At 40.9% G+C, this 19,529-nt stretch overlaps 1 protein-coding gene across 1 annotated transcript in view; it reads right to left on the reverse strand.

Annotated features, from left to right (window-relative positions):
* The window catches only part of TTC7A (tetratricopeptide repeat domain 7A), a 263,029-nt gene that overhangs the window by 50,663 nt on the left and 192,837 nt on the right, over positions 1-19,529 (reverse strand). Inside the window, exon 18 of the mRNA XM_075204114.1 lies at positions 18,376-18,473. Within this exon, the coding sequence (XP_075060215.1) occupies positions 18,376-18,473 (98 nt within the window). The remainder of the gene's footprint in view (positions 1-18,375; positions 18,474-19,529) is intronic.

Below are 19,529 nucleotides of genomic sequence, written 5' to 3' on the forward strand. Positions count from 1 at the left end.
GGGTGACTTCAACATCCCCATTGATAACCCACCTTCCAAAGCTGCTTCCAAACTACTCTCTCTAACATCCTCACTTGACCTCTCCCAGTGGATTGAATCATCTACTCATAAGGATGGCCACTGCCTTGATCTTGTTTTCTCTAGACTATGCTCAGTTTCTAACTTTATTAATACACCCTTCCCCCTCTCGGATCATCACCTTATCAGCTACACTCTCACCCCCACTGCTCTAACCTCTCTACTGTCTAACTCAACCAAGCCTCCTCATACTCGTAGAAATCTGAATTCTATTAATCTTCAACAATTTTCCACCTCTCTCCAACACCTTCTCTCCCCTATCTCTACATTCTCATCCCCTGAGATGGCAGTACCTCATTTTCACCTAACCTTAGCAACGGCCCTTGATCAAGTGGCTCCAGCGACACTTCATACTACACGTCGACTTCGATGTCAACCGTGGCACACCAAAGCAACACGAAATCTTCAAAAACTGTCCCGTAAAGCAGAACGTCACTGGCGTAAATCTCGAAGCTCTAATGACTTCTTCACATATACTTCTGTCTACCACTCCTATCGAAATGCTCTGGACACTGCAAAACAAACATACTTTCAATCTCTTATCTATGCTCAGGCTTCTAACCCCAAACGCCTTTTCAATACATTTAATCATCTTCTCAATCCTCCCACCCCGAACCCTCCATCTACTATCAGTGCTCAGGATCTTGCTACCTACTTCAAGGACAAGATTGATAAGATCAGACTAGAAATGGTATCCTCTTCCTCAACAAGCCATCAGCTCATTTCCTTCCCACTACCCTCTGACACCCTCTCTTCATTTGACCCCACAAATGAAGAGGAAATTTCTACGCTCTTCTTATCTTCCTACTCTACCTCCTGTCCTCTTGATCCTATTCCCTCGCAAATTGGTAGATCCCTGTCTTCTGTGCTCATTTCACCTCTAACTCAAATCTGTAATCTCTCACTCTCTACTGGCATCTTTCCATCACTATACAAGCATGCAGTGATTACTCCTATTCTAAAAAAACAAAACTCCGACCCAAACTCTCTCTCAAATTACCGTCCCATCTCTCAGCTCCCTTGCCCCTCCAAGCTTCTAGAGAGACTTGCCTACACTCGCCTCACACGCTTTCTTTCCGCAAACAACCTGTTGGATCCTCTTCAGTCAGGCTTTCGTTCTCAACACTCCACAGAGACTGCGCTGACCAAGGTTGTTAATGATCTGATCACTGCTAAGACTGAACGCCATTACTCTCTCCTAATTCTCCTTGATCTCTCGGCTGCATTTGACACAGTTGACCACTCTCTTCTCATACAAACGCTGCAATCCCTAGGTCTTCAAGACACAGTTCTATCCTGGTTCTCATCTTACCTCTCTAATCGCTCTTTCACTGTTAATTTCTCTGGAGCCACATCTGCTCCGCTTCCCCTATCAGTTGGAGTACCACAAGGCTCGGTGCTAGGTCCTCTGCTGTTCTCTATCTATACCGCTTCTCTTGGAAATCTAATAAGTTCCTTTGGCTTTCAGTATCATCTCTATGCGGATGATACCCAAATCTATCTATCCTCTCCTGATATCTCGACATCTGTGTTGTCCCGTGTAACTGACTGTCTTTCTGCCATTTCATCTTGGATGTCCTCTCGTCAACTCAAACTTAATCTTTCTAAAACAGAGTTAATAATATTCCCACCCGCCAACAAGAGCATACCTGACATTTCTATCTCTGTTGATAACATGACCATAAATCCCACCCCACAAGCTCGCTGCCTAGGTGTAATCCTTGATTCACGCCTATCCTTTGTTCCCCACATTGACTCTATATCTAAATCATGTTACATACATCTAAAGAACATTTCCAGAATCCGCACATATCTCACACAAGACACTGCTAAAACCTTAATTCATGCACTAATCATCTCCCGCATTGACTATTGCAATTCCCTCCTTACTGGTCTTCCCAAAAACAGACTCAAACCCCTAAAATCTATTTTGCATGCTTCGGCAAGACTGATTTTCCTTGCAAATAGCTATTCCTCTGTTGAATCACTCTGTATGTCTCTACACTGGCTGCCTGTCTTCTACCGAATCCAATATAAAATACTTTTACTAACCTACAAGGCCATCAACAAAGCTGCACCAACATACATCTCCTCTCTTGTCTCAAAATATCTCCCAACTCGGCAACTCCGTTCTGCAAAAGATCTGCGTCTCTCATCCACCCTCATTACATCCTCCCATTCCCGGTTACAGGACTTTTTTCGGGCTGCACCCACTCTATGGAACTCTCTCCCTCGCACAATAAGACTCTCCTCTGTTCTACAAACTTTCAAGCGTTCTCTGAAAACCTACCTATTCAGACAAGCGTATAATATTCCTCAACCACCATCTTAACCTCACTACCTTTAGCCTGTTACACAATTTCACACAAGACAACTACCCCCGGACCAACATTATTGTGTGACAGGATCATTTAGCTTATGAGTCACCCTACCTTTGCAGTCTGGCTGGGCCAAGATGCAAAATGTATACTTAACCTCATGTGTCAATCTCCCATTGTCCCATAGATTGTAAGCTTGCGAGCAGGGCCTTCTCACCTCTTTGTCTGTTTTACCCAGTTTGTTTATTAGTTTATTACATTTGTCCCCAATTGTAAAGCGCTACGGAATATGTTGGCGCTATATAAATAACTGATGATGATGATGATGATGATGATACTCCAGGATTGTGATACAGTATATGGAATAATTAGAAGTGCAGCCCAAGACAGATGAGCATATGATACAATGGACTATAAATTTGATCTTGAGGCTAGCAGCCAGTATTATCAAAATGGTCCAACGGGAGCTCCAGAGTAGACTATCATAGTTGGGTTGTAGTGCATAAACTGCTCATCACACCTGGCAATGTACATTTGAAAGTTCAGTGATGAAAAGAGCATAGGAAATGGACTATCGAGTAGTGGAGGAAAGTGATATGGTCAGATGGATCGTCCTTCATCATGTTCTTAACAAATGGGCAAAGTGCACATGTGGTGCCAACCTAAAGAACTCTACAGTGCTTGGTTCCAAAAGTGAGTGGTTCTGGGGCGCATTTCCCTGGCATGGTTTGGTTACAGTCATTGCCTTAGAAGGATGCTTATTTCTAGTTAATGTTACTGAGTGATCATATATTGCTGCTTTTCTTCCAGGATGATAATACCCCCATCCACATGTGGTCACCCAATGGCTCCATGAACGTGACACTGAGGTTATCTATATGATATGGCCTTCTCAGTCACCAGATCTGAACCCAGTCCAGCATTTAGGGGATATTTTGGAGCAACGCCTGAAACATTGTGTTCCGTCACAGCAACAGAGGGTCAGTTGAGTGACTTTTTTGAAGAAAATATATGCTGAAGCTGTCCTGTACAGATCCGGACATTGTTATACCCAATGCCACTGCACATACAGGCCGTACTGGGAGCATGAGCTGGCCCTCTGCCCTATTAACTCACTTTATATTGGTGTTTCCATTTTTTGCTGACTATCTGTATTAAGCAAAACGATTAATCTACCTGAGCTGCTGGGAGGGAATCTAGAAAACATGTACTGTTTGTGTCTTGAGGATAGGGCTGGGAAACACTGACTTGTCATTAGCTGATTTACTAAACCACAATACTTTCGGCAGCTTGTCTGAACTATGTTTGCCTTCATTAATTAAAATAGGTTAAAAGATATTAAAACAAAAAATATGATGTTCTTCTAACTAATTAAACAGACATGTATGCCATAAATTTACAATCTTCAGTAAAGCTGCCTCACAGAGCTCAGATTGTTATTGGGGGAGTATATTATTTTACAGAACAGTACATGATCAATACATGTTTGTATTGATTGTTAGTACATCATGTATGAGTTGCATTAGTATGTTTGTGTTGGAGACTACATTAAAGAGGTGCTTAGACCAACTGTGAAGAAAAGAAATAAAAAAACACATAAGAGAGCTACGTCTGGAGACATTATCTGCTTACACTACTTGAATATATAAGGACTCTACTATCACCTCCTGGTTTTTGATGCATTTTGAGGTCAGTAAAATTCAATAATAAAACATCAACTGCATTAAACCTATTTTATCTCTATGTGAGACTCTAAGATTGGTAAATCCCAAATCAACACACCCCAAGAGGCCGCATGTGATACATGAATGTGGAGGGAGCTGATCATGAACTAATACCTCCAAATTGTATTGTGAAGTGACAGTCAGTGATTTCATGATAAACCCACTGTCCATCGTTCCTCAAACTGCTCCAAAGTATAGCTATGACTGGATAGTCCTCCTGCCTATACTGTGTAAAGAATATGCTGTAATGCACTCTTATGGGCCTGAGTTATTAAGGAGAGCAAAGCAAAAAAAAAAAAAAGGAGTACCTTTGCCCCTAGGGAAAAACCATGTTGCATTGGAGGGGGAGGTAAATTTAAAATGTGAGGACAGATTTATAGCTGGAGTAGGGCATGTCCTAGATCAACTTTAAATGTCAATGTAAAAATAATAAGTATTTGAGTACTTAGCTGACAAAGCAGCCAGTATTTTCCTTACATGCAAAATAATAAACTAATTTGCACCCCTTGCATTGTAACATGGTTTGTCCAGGAGCAAAACTTACTCCTTTTTGTGCCTTGCTCTCCTATGTGTTGTAGTGCTTTGTGTTGTTTATGGCTATTAGAGTGCTGAGGGGTATAGTAACCAGGGGCTTTCCTGACTGATTTGATGCTCCACAAACAGCTGCCAATACCAGTCACAGTGGATGTCCATTACCTTCTTTTTTGGAAAACCATTCTGTGATACAAACTAATAACATTTTTAAATAATGACATATTATTTTATGTGACCGTATAATTTACAATCTATTATAATACATATTAATTCAAGACTGAACCATGGGCCCAGAAGAATACCTCCCTACATAATCCGGGTCTCAGGATGAAAGAGGGTAAGGACTTCGGATTCAAAGGCAGAAGTGCTATTATAGACCTGTTGGAACAACGACATAACCTCAAGTATCTTTATAATCCTTATAAGTGCTTCTAATGAATGCTTAAGTGAGAATATTAAATATCCAGTCTGTCTAGCTCCTCATGTCTTTATAACCCTCTGTAAATGCTTATTATTTACATTATAGAGTGCATTACATTATATTGAATGCACTGCAGAATCTACTATTACAGGACATCTACACCTAAATAATGATTTTTGTACACAGTACACGTTTGTGAATGTCAATGTTAATATAAGTCCAGGCGTAGACATTTGTTAAGTGGACACGCAGGATCATTGAATGATCCTTGCATTAAAAATCTGTGGGCACTTTTGATGTTTGTCAGGCTGTCAGCATGGCTTTATACACTTTAATGGAGTTCAAAAGGAAAGCATTATAAACACATGTAAAAAAGAAACCAATTCATTTAGACAAAGTTTGTATATATGGCTATATTGATGCTGGATCAAAATGTAACAGCAGCACACACACTGCCATGTGTGTATACCCTATAGCTCCGCCCAACTCCTCCTCCATACACACCCTCCATGTAAAGTGACCAAGAGGTGGCACGTATGGAGACATATGCACAATGCACCACATTTAGTACATAAATATGTGCGCCATTAAGGCGCAATTGCATCATTGCGCAGTGGGGGTGGGTCTATGATGAGATAAATCTTCATGCCCTTTGGACCAATATGTGAGATTCATTCTATTGCTAATATCTTGAAGTTTCAAAATCTCCATTCCTGTGATTAGCCAGCACAATACACGGCACTCAATGCAGTGTCTCTTCTTATGTAGCTTCATCAACTAGTACATGTCAGAAATGTTACACGGACCAGTGCAGTACAATCAGGGCCGGACTGGGACTAAAAATCAGCCCTGGCATTTAAAGCACGCAGGCCCACCTCTGTTGATTAGCAGGAAAAAAAAATGTGTGCCGCAGTGCAGTGGCGGTGGCGCCAAGAACGTAGCTACATTATGTTGGGGGCATGGTCAAAATGGTGCGTTGATACATACATTATAATAAAACATTACATTTATCAGACCCTCCCCATCCACATTACGCCACCCCCCCAGATACATTATGACACCCCCAGCCCACTGTACTTATCTATGCTTCTGATGCTGCTGACATTCCTGTAGAGTGAGCAGGGAAGCTCTTAGTCTCATGAGATTAATAAATCCCGTGAGATTTAGAGCTCCTCGGCTTGCTCTGCAGGCTGTGCCCTGTCCGGGACGGAGCACAGATCCTCCTGCTGACCACCTGGATTAAGGCTCGGGGGGCCCGGGCACTTAAGTCAGGGGGGCTCCTATCATGTAATTTGGCTATTAGACAAATTTTTGACAAATACAAAGGCAATACTGTGTGCACTACTGTTAGGTGCACACAGTTCTGCCTTAACAAGCAGTACAGTGTGAAGCAGGACATATCTCCCAACTGTTCTTGTAGTCAGACCAAATCCTGACTAAGTGGGACAGTCACCCACCAAATTCAGAACAGTTGGCAGACTGTCCTGGTCTCTCCTACCTGTCTTGTCATGGTCACCACTTGTGGCTGCTGGTGTCTTTAGATCAGTTGCTGCTTGTCTGGATCCTGGAATGCTGGATGCCCTATTTGGAGAAAAAAATTAGCAGTTGAAATGTAGCCCTGGTGTTAAATCAATATAGCATCCATGTTTTAAAATTAGGCCTCACTGCAGCCACAACATTAAAATACTAGTATTCACATTTGATAAATACATCTATTTCCCTCCAACTAGCCCTGACATTAAATAGTATTCCCATTTAATAAATAAAACTATTTCCCTCTCTCCAAAGCACCCCAGCATTAAATTAAAAATGCAATCACCCCATCTGAAATTGATAGGCCCCACTATTAAATTGCCCCCACCATCACCCCACAAATTGAATAGCACCCAATAATTAGGCTCCACCTGCAATTCCCCATTAGATTAACAGCCTACCTCCCATATTATATTAAGAGCTACCCATACACACATTATTGTCATACACCGGCCCTCACACACACACACACATTATGGTCATACGCCGGCCCACACACACATACTATAGTTATATTGTTACACACATACACACTATAATCATACCCTGTCACACACACACATACTATAGTTATACTGTTACACACATACACACTATAATCATAAGGGTCATTCTTTGGATATTTTTTTTGGGGGTTATTTTTTTGGTTATTTGTATTCATTGTCATTCAGAGCTTGATTTATATATTTTTTAACTTTGTCGATCCAATTTTTATTGGCGCCTGTCAGTAAATTCTGTGTTATTTTTTGTTCCACTGTAATCATACCCTGTCACACAAATAGCTCCACTGTCACACAAATAGCTCCCCTGTCACACAAATAGCTCCACTGTCACACAAATAGCTCCCCTGTCACTCATATAGATCCCCTGTCACACATATAGATCCCCTGTCACACATATAGATCCCCTGTCACTCATATAGATCCCCTGTCACTCATATAGATCCCCTGTCACTCATATAGTTCCCCTGTCACACAAATAGCTCCACTATCACACATATAGATCCCCTGTCACACAAATAGCTCCCCTGTCACACAAATAGCTCCCCTGTCACTCATATAGCTCCCCTGTCACTCATATAGATCCCCTGTCACACATATAGATCCCCTGTCACACATATAGATCCCCTGTCACACATATAGCTCCCCTGTCACACATATAGATCCCCTGTCACACAAATAGCTCCCCTGTCACACAAATAGATCCCCTGTCACTCATATAGATCCCCTGCCACACATATAGATCCCCTGTCACACATATAGATCCTCTGTCACACATATAGCTCCCCTGTCACACAAATAGCTCCCCTGTCACACATATAGCTCCCCTGTCACTTATATAGATCCCCTGTCACTTATATAGATCCCCTGTCACTCATATAGATCCCCTGCCACACATATAGATCCCCTGTCACACATATAGATCCTCTGTCACACATATAGCTCCCCTGTCACACAAATAGCTTCCCTGTCACACATATAGCTCCCCTGTCACTTATATAGATCCCCTGTTACACATATAGATCCCCTGTCACACATATAGCTCCCCTGTCACACATATAGATCCCCTGTCACACAAATAGCTCCCCTGTCACATATAGATCCCCTGTCCCACATATAGATCCCCTGTCACACAAACTAACCGCCCCCCCTCTTACCTTGTGCCCTCCGCGGCGCGCTGTGTAGTCTCTCCTAACACATGGAGCTCGTCCCATGTGACATCTCCAGAGCCATTCATAGAAGAGAGGGGAGGAGGGGAGGCGCGGCCACACCAGGAAGTAAGTGTAGTGCTGACCCCACCGCTCAGCACACAGACTGTCATGCCGAATTCTGGCATGACAGTCTGTGTGCTGAGCGATGGGGCCGGCCAGCTAGTAACCGGCCCATCTGACCATCGGCCCTTCTGGCATTTGCCAGAAGTGCCAGATGGCCAGTCCGGCCCTGCATTTAATAAGTAGACCTATTTCCCTCCAACCAGCCCCAACATTAAATTAGTACACCCATTTAATCAAAACCCATTTCTCTCCTTCCAAACAGTCCCAGTAATAAATTAAATAGCATTTATGTTTAATAAATATAACCATTTTCATAAACCATCCCAGGCATTAAATAATTCATATTGACATTTAATAAATAGTCCTCCTCCCCAAAAAAAGCCGCATGTTCAATTAATAGCCCTAAGCCACCCCAGCATTAAATTAAAGGTCATGTCACCTCACCTTAAATAATTAGCCCCCACCTACACTCCACCATTAAATAGCTTACCTCCCACACTATATAAGATACTCCCTTCCCTCATATATTACATTAACATACTGCGCCCACACACACACACCCCATATTAACATACTGCGCCCACACACACACCCCATATTAACATACTGCGCCCACACACACACCCCATATTGAAATACTGCAGCCACACACCCCCCATATTAACATACTGCGGCCACACACAACCCATATTAACATACCGCACACACACACACACTTACCTTGTTACATCTGCTTTACTTCACGCTCCAGCCGTCCACATGACCACCTGAGCAGCAGCACCTCCTTGTGCGCTGCTCGGCGGACGGAGATTTAGTGATGTGCGGCCGATGCAAATAATCACATGGGACGGCAACTGTCACGAGGTGCACTGAATCTCCGTCCGCCAAGCAGCTCGCAGGGAGGTGCTGCTGCTCAGGCGGGCATGCGGATGGCTGGATCGGCCCAACTAGCCATAGGCCCTTCTGGCATTTGTCAGAAGTGCCAGATGGCCAGTCCGGCCCTGCGTGGCTCTCAAAACAGCTTTAGAAACTTAATGGTCCCCTTCTCGACACTCCAGTCTTCTCATGTTGTACGAATGTGACACAAATAGACCACCTGTACTTGTGTATTATGAAGGAAATGTCCAACCAAATACAATATTAACCAACCACCCGCAGGATGCTACTCAGGAATTTGCCTTATGCCACGTCACACACCTCTGCATTGTTTTGTTTAGAAATGTAGGGCTTTTATACATTCTTTCATTAACTGCAAGTTATTATTAAGTTTCGCAATCATTCTGATGACTACCACCGAGTTGGCTTTGGGTGGTGTCACACAGGCGCTATTCACTACACATTTAAGGCATTGAATCTAATCTGTCAAAGTAGAAATTGCTAATTTCGGAAATGATGTCCGCTTTGAAAATGCAATAGACACACTCTCTTATTGAATTCCATTATATGTGAGCAAACCCTGACACAAAGAACATTTATAACGAGCTTGAACAAAAAATTGAAACTCGGCTATAATGCTACAAATGTACATAGGATGTACAACATCTCATGCTCTCTGAAGGTATGAGAACTTTAACATATACATCTGTGATTGTTAGTCATACCTCTATTATATGTTTAGTGGTCTTTTAACAAGATTGAACCTTAAAGCTCTGCTAACAGATTTGCAGCACAAACATGTGGGAAGGCCTGAAAGCCAATGATTTAACCTACCTACTGAGCCACATATTAGTGAACAGCTGGGTTAACAGCTGTTAATCTGATAAATACTGATACCATTAATTCGTTGCAAACTTCTGACCTTTGCATACATTAGTTAGACTGACGTTTTATAGAAGAGAAACAGATAATGAAAACAGTGCCAATATGTAACAGTACACAGCTCGTATCTCGTATGAACTCCTGATGAGTGCATTTAAAACTAAATAAGGAATCTCTTGCATAATAGTCTAGAAATAATAACTCAATATACGTTCGAAAGGTTCAAGAATGTTTACATTTCAGTTGTGGTGCTGAATATTTACCCAGCCCTATATAAAGTTTTTGTAGGTGGAAACTTCTGACTTAGAGATTTTAGCAGTGTATTACACTTGCCGAACAGAGAAAGTATTAACTAAGGCACAATTGCCTACACTTACGGAGTTTCCGGGAGGCTCCCGAATTTCGAGGAGTCCTCCCGGACTCCCGGAAATGTAGGCAAACCTCCCGGATCCTGTAAAATGGCGAAATTCACGGCATTGAATAGCAGGGGACGGGGCTTAATCGCGTCATTAAGCACCCCCCTGCCACTATTTAATACCTTGAATTTCTGTATTTTATGGTAGGCGCGGGGCTATAGTGACCTAATGATGTCGCCACGCCCACTCCTACCCTCTGTCACATGATCTGTACTCCGATCTCCCGGAGTACAGATTTAAAAAGTAGGCAAGTATGAACTAAGGGTGCCCATTATGGGGGCAGAATTATGGTGAGAAATTTTAAATGATTAAATATCTGTAAGAACAAGACGTGCCCCTACACTCTGATGTCAGTCCCTGCCATTGTCTGGACCAAAATTTCCTCCCACCTATGCTGATTGACGGGCAATTGTGAAAAGAGGTTTGACTAAAAAGTTTGGTGAGCATATTGCTAAAAATGATGCATACCGTGTGACGGATATAAAAATTAAATAACAAAATAAAGAGTCCATACTCAGAAAGTAGTTGATATCATAAGTGGGTTAAATCCGTCTAGATTTTAGATTAGACAAACAGAATGTTCTTACTTTTGTCTATTTGCAAAGAAAGCACATAGGGATGGATGGAGGGGAAATATATTTATACATTTTTATTTAATACATATTTGCATTTTCTGACGGAATGTCTGAAAGAATCACGAATTGTGGGTAGTTCTCCTGGACTCCCGGCAGAGTAGGCACCCTCCCGGATCCTACTTGACTTTCTTCTGAAGTGGTGCAAATTGTGTCACTATGGCAACCCCCTATGCGCGATAATGCGAATAGCGTTGTTGTGCCTCAAAGAATGGGCTATAATGTCTTAGGACCTCGCACATTCCTTACATGGAATCCGCAGAGCCTTTGTAGCCATGCAGGACAGCAACATTTTTAAAGTTGGCAGCACCTGAACCTTGACCTCTACTTTCAATAATACTTTTTTTACTTCATCTAGGCACTTTTATATAGAAAGTACATGAACAAGCCAACATAACCCAATGTACATCAACAATAAAAATGTTGTAATTTAAAAAAACACGGTCCTGCTGTCCATTCCATTTTCATAATATATATAAATAGTAAACAAGCAGTGTTTTAGGAGAGCAAAGGAAAAGTTAAAAATAAACAGTGGTCAATAGGTGACAGCTGGCAGCACTTCTTACTTGTGCCAGGATGTGCATTTGGTCACAAACCTAAAAATTGAAAAATATTGATACACTGTCTGCTTAAATCACCAATGAAAACGCTAAATATTGGAGTCTCTCTCTCTCTCTCCACATGTACATGTGTATGTGTGTGTATATATGTATATATATATATATATATATATATATATATATATATATATGTAGATATATATATATATATATATACATATATATATATATATATATATATATACACATATATACATACATACATACATACATACAAGTTAACCCGTGCATGATACTCATGCATTCTAGTCAAATCAAGCTACTTAAGGTGTTAAAAAGGTTCTTGTCATGCATTTGGGCCTAGCCCAGGCCTCCTAAGGGGAAGAGCGTTGCTTCCCGATGCAAGCACCCTTTTTTAACGTGGTTTTGTCCACACGTCACCACCTCATAATTTTTCTCCATCACCTCATCCTTCATCTTCATCGCCACAGCCTTCATTAAGCTACTTAAGGTGTTAAAAACTCCCCACTGTCACCCCCGGCAACCACCAACCACTCCCAACTGTCACTTCTCCTTCAAGAAATATATAGGTCAGTGTATAACTCTGCCCAACAGGTGGCGCTGCAGCTTGTTTTTTTTTTTTTTTCACACACGCCACTAGGCATTTATATAGTAGATATATATACACATGCATAGATTTCATATATGATGCATATATAAGAGCAAATGCAGCAAAAAAAAAGCAGCTGCACTCACAGATAATTGAAAGTAACCTCCGATGTCACTATTTCAATATTAAATCTATATTTATGGAAGAAAACATAATACTCACAACATTCCACGTTCTGCAGATTGCAAAGGAAAATTACCTTCTTTGAAAGGTTTTAGTTCACTATAACATTTTTTCCTTTTTTTTTTTTTTTTAATTACAGGAAACATTAAATTAGATTTATAAAATGTAATTTGCAATATCTGAGTCAAGGTTATTCCTGAACACCATTACAATTCACTAAGACAAATTATACAGGAGTACATGCTCTGGGATCATTTGGAAAGCTGACATCATACTAACTCATGCAATTAAGTGCCATTATCAGGGAACAGTTCAAGAAAAATAAAGTCTGACGATAACACATTATTTAATATTATATCCATTTTAACATTCTAGGTTACTAGAGCTCCATCTAATATAATAGACAGTAGTCATTTGTGCTCTGTCATTTTGGCAGTATTTAAAATGGAATAAAGGACTAGTACCCATTCTGCAAAAAAACGGGACCCTGTAAGTCTCAGGCCAGAACTTAACTGTCCATGTAAGCATTGCATAATTCTTCAACACATACTTGGGACATGTCTGAAAAATGGTGCACATGAAAAGGTGGCGTTGTCAACAGCAACCAATCACATTATTTTATTTTATAGTGCAACTTACAAAATTAAAACTAACATCTGATTGGTTGTTATGGGTAATATATTTTTTCTGTTCACCAGTTTTGATAAATGTCCTAAAATTCTATGCTTCATCGGATAGGAGTGTTTGACCCCAGTATGTTGCCAATATATTGTATTGGGCAAACACAGGTCATAGCAATAGGAGATTCCTCTACACACGGGAAAGTCATGTGTTTATTAGAAAATGGTCTAAAAACAAAGATCTGCATGCATTCGTAGAGCAAAGAAAGCTCCAATTGTACAGTGCCGCGACCCTCCCTCGCTAACTGATTAAAACAGGCGGCAATGCTTTCAGTGTTTCTACTCCATGAATTTCCTATTCATTAAATTGTTTAACAGCACTCCTCGCAGTGACAGTAGGAGAGAGAATTGTTTTTTTTTTTTAAATAAAAAATTCTAGTAGTGGTCCTGTTGGAGCAAGAGAACTGTAATTGTGTGTATAACCGAGCAGCAGAATTTATTCTTATTTTAGCTTTGTTTATAGCATATGTTAGTAGAATTATTTTATATTGATTTTGCAAAAAAACTGGAACAAACATGACAGAGTGGAGCAGCAGTAGAATAACGTTTTACAAGGAAAATTAGTCTTGTTAGGGGAACGTCAATAAGGGAATTGCAATAGTCAATGGGGGAGATAATAAGCACATGATTTAAAGTTTTTGCAGTGTCTTGTATGAGATATGTTTGTATTCTGGAAATGTTTCTTAGATGTATGTAACAAGATTTGAGTACAGATTGGATGTGGGGAACAAAGGACAGTTCTGAGTCAAGAATGACTCCTAGGCAGTGAGCTTGAAGTGTAGAGTTTATGGGTCTGTTGTCAACTAAAATAGAGATGTGGTAGTTTGTTGGCTGGTGGGAATATTATTAGCTAGAGTTTGAGGTGGTAAGAGGACATCTAAGATTAAATTGGAGAAAGTAATACAGGCCAACCCAGATGGTGAGAGATCAGGAGAGGATAGATACATTTGTAAATCATCTGCATAAAGATGATATTGTAATCCAAAGGAGCTTATTAATTTTCCAAGAGAGGTGGTATAGATAGAGAAGAACACAGCCCAAGGACTGAGCCTCCTAGTACCCCAACGCTCAGAGAAATTGGAGAGGAGGAGGATCCAGAGAAACAAATGCTGAAAGAGTGATTTGAACAATAGGATAAGAACTAGGACATAACTAGAACTAAATGTAGCATTTGTATGAGAAGAGAGTGGTCAATAGTGTCAAATGCAGCAGAGAGGACCAGGAGAATTAGAAGTGAGTAATGGCGTTTAGATTTAGCAATGATCAGATCATTGACAACCTTAGTCAGTGCAGTCTCTGTGGAGTGTTGGGAATGAAAGCCTGACTGAAGAGCATCCAATGTGAGGAAAATAAGAGTGTGAGGCAAGTATAGACAAGCCAGTCTATAAGCTTGGAGGTGCATGGGAGTTGAGAAATGGGATAGTAATCAGAGACAGTTTGGGTAATTTTTTTTTCCGGAAAAGGAGTAATCACTGTATGCTTGAACAATGTTGGAAACATACCAATGGAAAGAGATTACAGATTTTAGTTAAGGCTGGGCTAAACGCAGGAGACAGGGATTAATTTATTTGTGAGTGTATAGGGTCAAGGGGACAGATAGTACAGTAGGAGGATAAGAAGAGAGCAGATACTTTATTTTTCATTAGTGGTATAAAATGAAGAGTAGGTGCAAGACATTGTAAGCAATTAATTGAACAGGTTGTTGGTCAAGGAAGAGAATTCCATTTCATGTCTGTGTTGTCCTTGTAGTAGGAATCAAGGTCTTGGGCACTGATTGTAGTTGGATGGGTTAGTTTTGGATGGTTGAGAAGTGATTTAAATGTATTAAAAAGGTGTTGAGATTAGAAGACTAAGCAAATGTTTGTGTGGCAGTGTCCAAAACATTTTGATAGGAGTGGTAGACAACAGTATTTTTGAGGAAGTCGTTATAAGTACTTTTGCCAATGTCGTTCTACTTTGCAAGAAAGCTTTTAATGTATTGTGTTTCCATAGTGTGCAATGACTGACAATGTGGTTGACACGGGGTGTAAAAGGTAGCTGGAGCCACTCGATCAAGCATTGTTGCTAGGCTTCGGTGAAGCTGTAGTACTGCCAGATCAGGAGGGTATAGAAATTGGGAAGAGGAGTTGTTGCAGAGGTGGAAAGTTGTTGATAATTAATAGAACTGAGAATTCTGTGGGTATTTGGAGACTTGGTAGGTCAACAGCAGATAGGGTAATGTGATGAAGGAGAGCTTGCAGGTGACAAGGTAATCTGAAAGGGGGTAATAAGTGCATAAGAAATCAGACACTGAAAATTGTCTAGAGAAAACATCATTAAGGCAGTGACCACCCCAATGAGTAGAAGAGTCAGCTCATTGGTAGAGGAGTTTAGAGAGTAAATTGAATGCATGTGGATAATCAATGGGGATGAGATAATGGTGAGGATGTGAAAAGATAAGAATTGACGGATCCAGGCAGAGAAATGTTCAAGAAATTGTTGAGGAAGGAGTCCAGTGGGATGACAGATCACAGCAACATGCAGAAAGACGGGGTTGAAAACTAGATGCAAATAAATGTGCAGACAGTTTTTGTACCATAAATGATCCCAATATAGCTTCTATGCATTTATCTATTATTATTTTTTTAAAAAAACAATATTATTAAGATCATCCAGGGGAACTATTATTAAGATTAAGAGGGCATTTTTATTAAATATGATCAAGGGGGAACTTTTATTAATTACGTTAATCAAAGCGGCACTATTATTAAAAGCATCAAGAGAGCACTATTATTAATTACAACTATCATGGGGGCACTATTACTAATTACAACCATCAAGAGGGTACTATTATTAATTATGACCATCAAGGGGGCACTACTGTTAATTATCATCAAGAAAGCACTATTATTAATTACGATCAACAATGGGACACTAATATTAATTACGATCATTAAGGGTCATAATAGTGTATTCAGAACCATATGATTCAAAATAGGGTTAGTAGGTAATCCTCTTAATTTTAGACCATAGAGGCCCAATTGTCTTAAGTGACCCAGGCCCCCCAATACCTTAATCTAACTCTGAGAATATGGGGGGCTGGAGCCCAAACTGCTTTACCAAAATCTGCCACCACCAGGGCTTCCGAAAAAAAACCTCGGCACCCCTGCACACAACCAATGACAAGTAGGCATCATGAGAACTTTTACATATATATTTATGATTGTTACAAGATGCCTTTTATACTGTGTCAATTGGTATTTGTGAAAAGACTATTTAAAAAATATATGCTTCCTTCGGTGTCAACGGGACAAATACATTTTATAAAAAAATCTTAATTTATGCAAACGTGTGTCAGGAAAGCCTGCTTACTAACACACCAGACCTTGATGTGTGAATCATATAAATAATTAAGTATGGTCTGAAATTACTATCCATCATTCCTCAAATAATAACCCTTGTGCAAGTACTTTGCCTTACTCATTATTAAACTGGTTTTATTGTTTAATTATTCATTTAAAGTGTATTCGGTAACATTATACACTGCAGGTGTTGTTCAAAATTTAAATACTTTCCATGAAAGCCATTCAATGACCTTCCTGTACAGAAGGCATTTTCCAGTACCTGTCAATGCGAGGAGTTTAGAAACATAACCTTTGTAAGCTCTGGAACAGCAAGCAATCTACAAAAAGAAGCCACAGATAAGCTACAACCACAAAACATAAAACCTTTTAGTGATGAAATACATAAAATGGTATTGTCACCAGCTCAACCTGCCGCAACAAACAGAACGTGGAAAGATTACAATAAAAATACAATTGCTGTTATGTTACAATATTCAACTCCCTAAAATATCAATGTAAAAAGTTATAGCAAAAATAAAATGCATTTATATGTTCATTAGTCCACGTGAGAGATAAAGATTCACTAAATAAAATGAGCAGGATGTCTCAGCATAATTGCTTGCAATCATTGCTAGGATCTTTTACCTAGAATACTTACATTATCACTATAAGGGGCTTTTCCATCATTTAAAACAACAAACCTAACAGTTTCTATTTTACTCTGTACTCTGATGTACATTTCCAGCCAGAGCGCTTTTATGGAGATAGTTCCAAAATTGGGAATTAAGTTGTGTTCTGTTACACGTGAGAGGGACGATTAGAATTGTTTGCGCCAAAGGAAATTAACTGTATCCCCAAAATTATTATATATTTTGCAGTTTGTATAAGCCTCTGGAATTCACCTCCTCGCTACATTGTGTCGCAGTGCTCCTCACAGTGACTATCAGAGACTTGATTTAGGGTTGGAAATAATTCCAGTTAGAAGTGTCAATTTGCACTTTGGCAAATCCATGTTGTGCTGCAGGGTTGGCAAATTTAAATGTTTGGACAGATATAGAGTTAGGACAGAGTAAGAGTTTTTGTAAGTCTCAGTGCTGTGTTTATGTGATACAGCATTTACCCTGCATGCAAAAAATAAATAAGAATGTGCATATGTATCCCTTGCATCATATATAACATATAGGGAGAATTGAGCAGGTTGAGGGTGTTTCCGCTGAAGTACAGAAGATGCGCACTGCTGCACTTCATTTTGAGCTGTGGTGTAGAAACATGACTTAATTTTGCAGCGCAAGTTTGTTGTAATAATTTAAAGGGAGAGGAGGGCACATCTCCTTGCAATGCGCTCCTCCGCACGGTCATTTGCACACATTGTAGTAAGTCAGAGCTGGGGATTCTATACTTTTAATAAGACAAAGCACTTCCCAGACAGTGTGCACTGTCTAATAAACCTTCATACATTACTAAATTATACAGCTTTACTCATGGTTCTGGGGGTGGGTAAAACACAACCCAGGCCCTTTAACATATCTAAGAAGACCCCCTTATCTGTACATATGGGTCAGCCTAGACACTTATCGTTTACTATACATTTAATTCAGAGACAGGGGAGTGTCCGCCAGTCTTGGAGTCAGTCCTGGCTTGGTAGATCCAATCGGGTAGGGGGTCTTCATTGCTACCATGCCTGGCGGACACACACCATTTATCTTACTTATGTATGGGGACCGTAATCTGGGCTGACAGGAGTCTTACTCTGGGGTATAACACACACACACACACACACACACACACACGTAGTGCCATTTATTTAAATAAACTCAGTTGCTTTTCTTACCATTTTCTGCGTCATGAGCATCTGGAAGCGCCAGGTGCATCCCACTGTGTTTTCTTGTCAGGGGAACATCGGCCAGACTGCTTTCTTTCTCACACTCACTAAAACAAGAGGAGCTTTATTAACAAATCAACCGAGTCAGTGTCAACAGGCAGGTCTTGACCGCAGCACTGGGCCTGGGTCGGGTTCTCTGTTGCTGCTCTGCGGACAGGGGTTCTCTCATTGGGTTTTGGGAACAACGAGATTCCCCCCTGTAGGGAGAGAGGTACAACTGAGCTGCGGAAAGCCCAACACAGGCAGGTTATGAAAGGAAGGGAATGAGAGGAAGGTGAGCAGATTCACATCCAGGATCATACAAGCCCACCACAGGCAGGTTATGGAAGGAAGGGAACGAGAGGGAAGTGAGCAGATTCACATCCAGGATCATACAAGCCCACCACAGGCAGGTTATGAAAGGAAAGGAACGAGAGGGATGTGAGCAGATTCACATCCAGGGTCATAGAAGCCCACCACAGGCAGGTTAAGGAAGGAAGGGAACGAGAGGGAGGTGAGCAGATTCACATCCAGGATCATACAAGCCCACCACAGGCAGGTTATGAAAGGAAAGGAACGAGAGGGAGGTAAGCAGATTCACATCCAGGATCATACAAGCCCACCACAGGCAGGTTATGAAAGGAAAGGAACGAGAGGGAGGTGAGCAGATTCACATCCAGGGTCATAGAAGCCCACCACAGGCAGGTTATGGAAGGAAGGGAACAAGAGGGAGGTGAGCAGATTCACATCCAGGGTCATAGAAGCCCACCACAGGCAGGTTATGAAAGGAAAGGAACGAGAGGGATGTGAGCAGATTCACATCCAGGGTCATAGAAGCCCACCACAGGCAGGTTAAGGAAGGAAGGGAACGAGAGGGAGGTGAGCAGATTCACATCCAGGGTCATAGAAGCCCACCACAGGCAGGTTATGAAAGGAAAGGAACGAGAGGGATGTGAGCAGATTCACATCCAGGATCATACAAGCCCACCACAGGCAGGTTATGAAAGGAAAGGAACGAGAGGGAGGTGAGCAGATTCACATCCAGGGTCATAGAAGCCCACCACAGGCAGGTTATGAAAGGAAAGGAACGAGAGGGAGGTGAGCAGATTCACATCCAGGGTCAT

The sequence above is a fragment of the Mixophyes fleayi genome, chromosome 3 (genome assembly GCF_038048845.1).
Source record: "Mixophyes fleayi isolate aMixFle1 chromosome 3, aMixFle1.hap1, whole genome shotgun sequence".
Lineage (NCBI taxonomy): Eukaryota > Metazoa > Chordata > Amphibia > Anura > Limnodynastidae > Mixophyes > Mixophyes fleayi.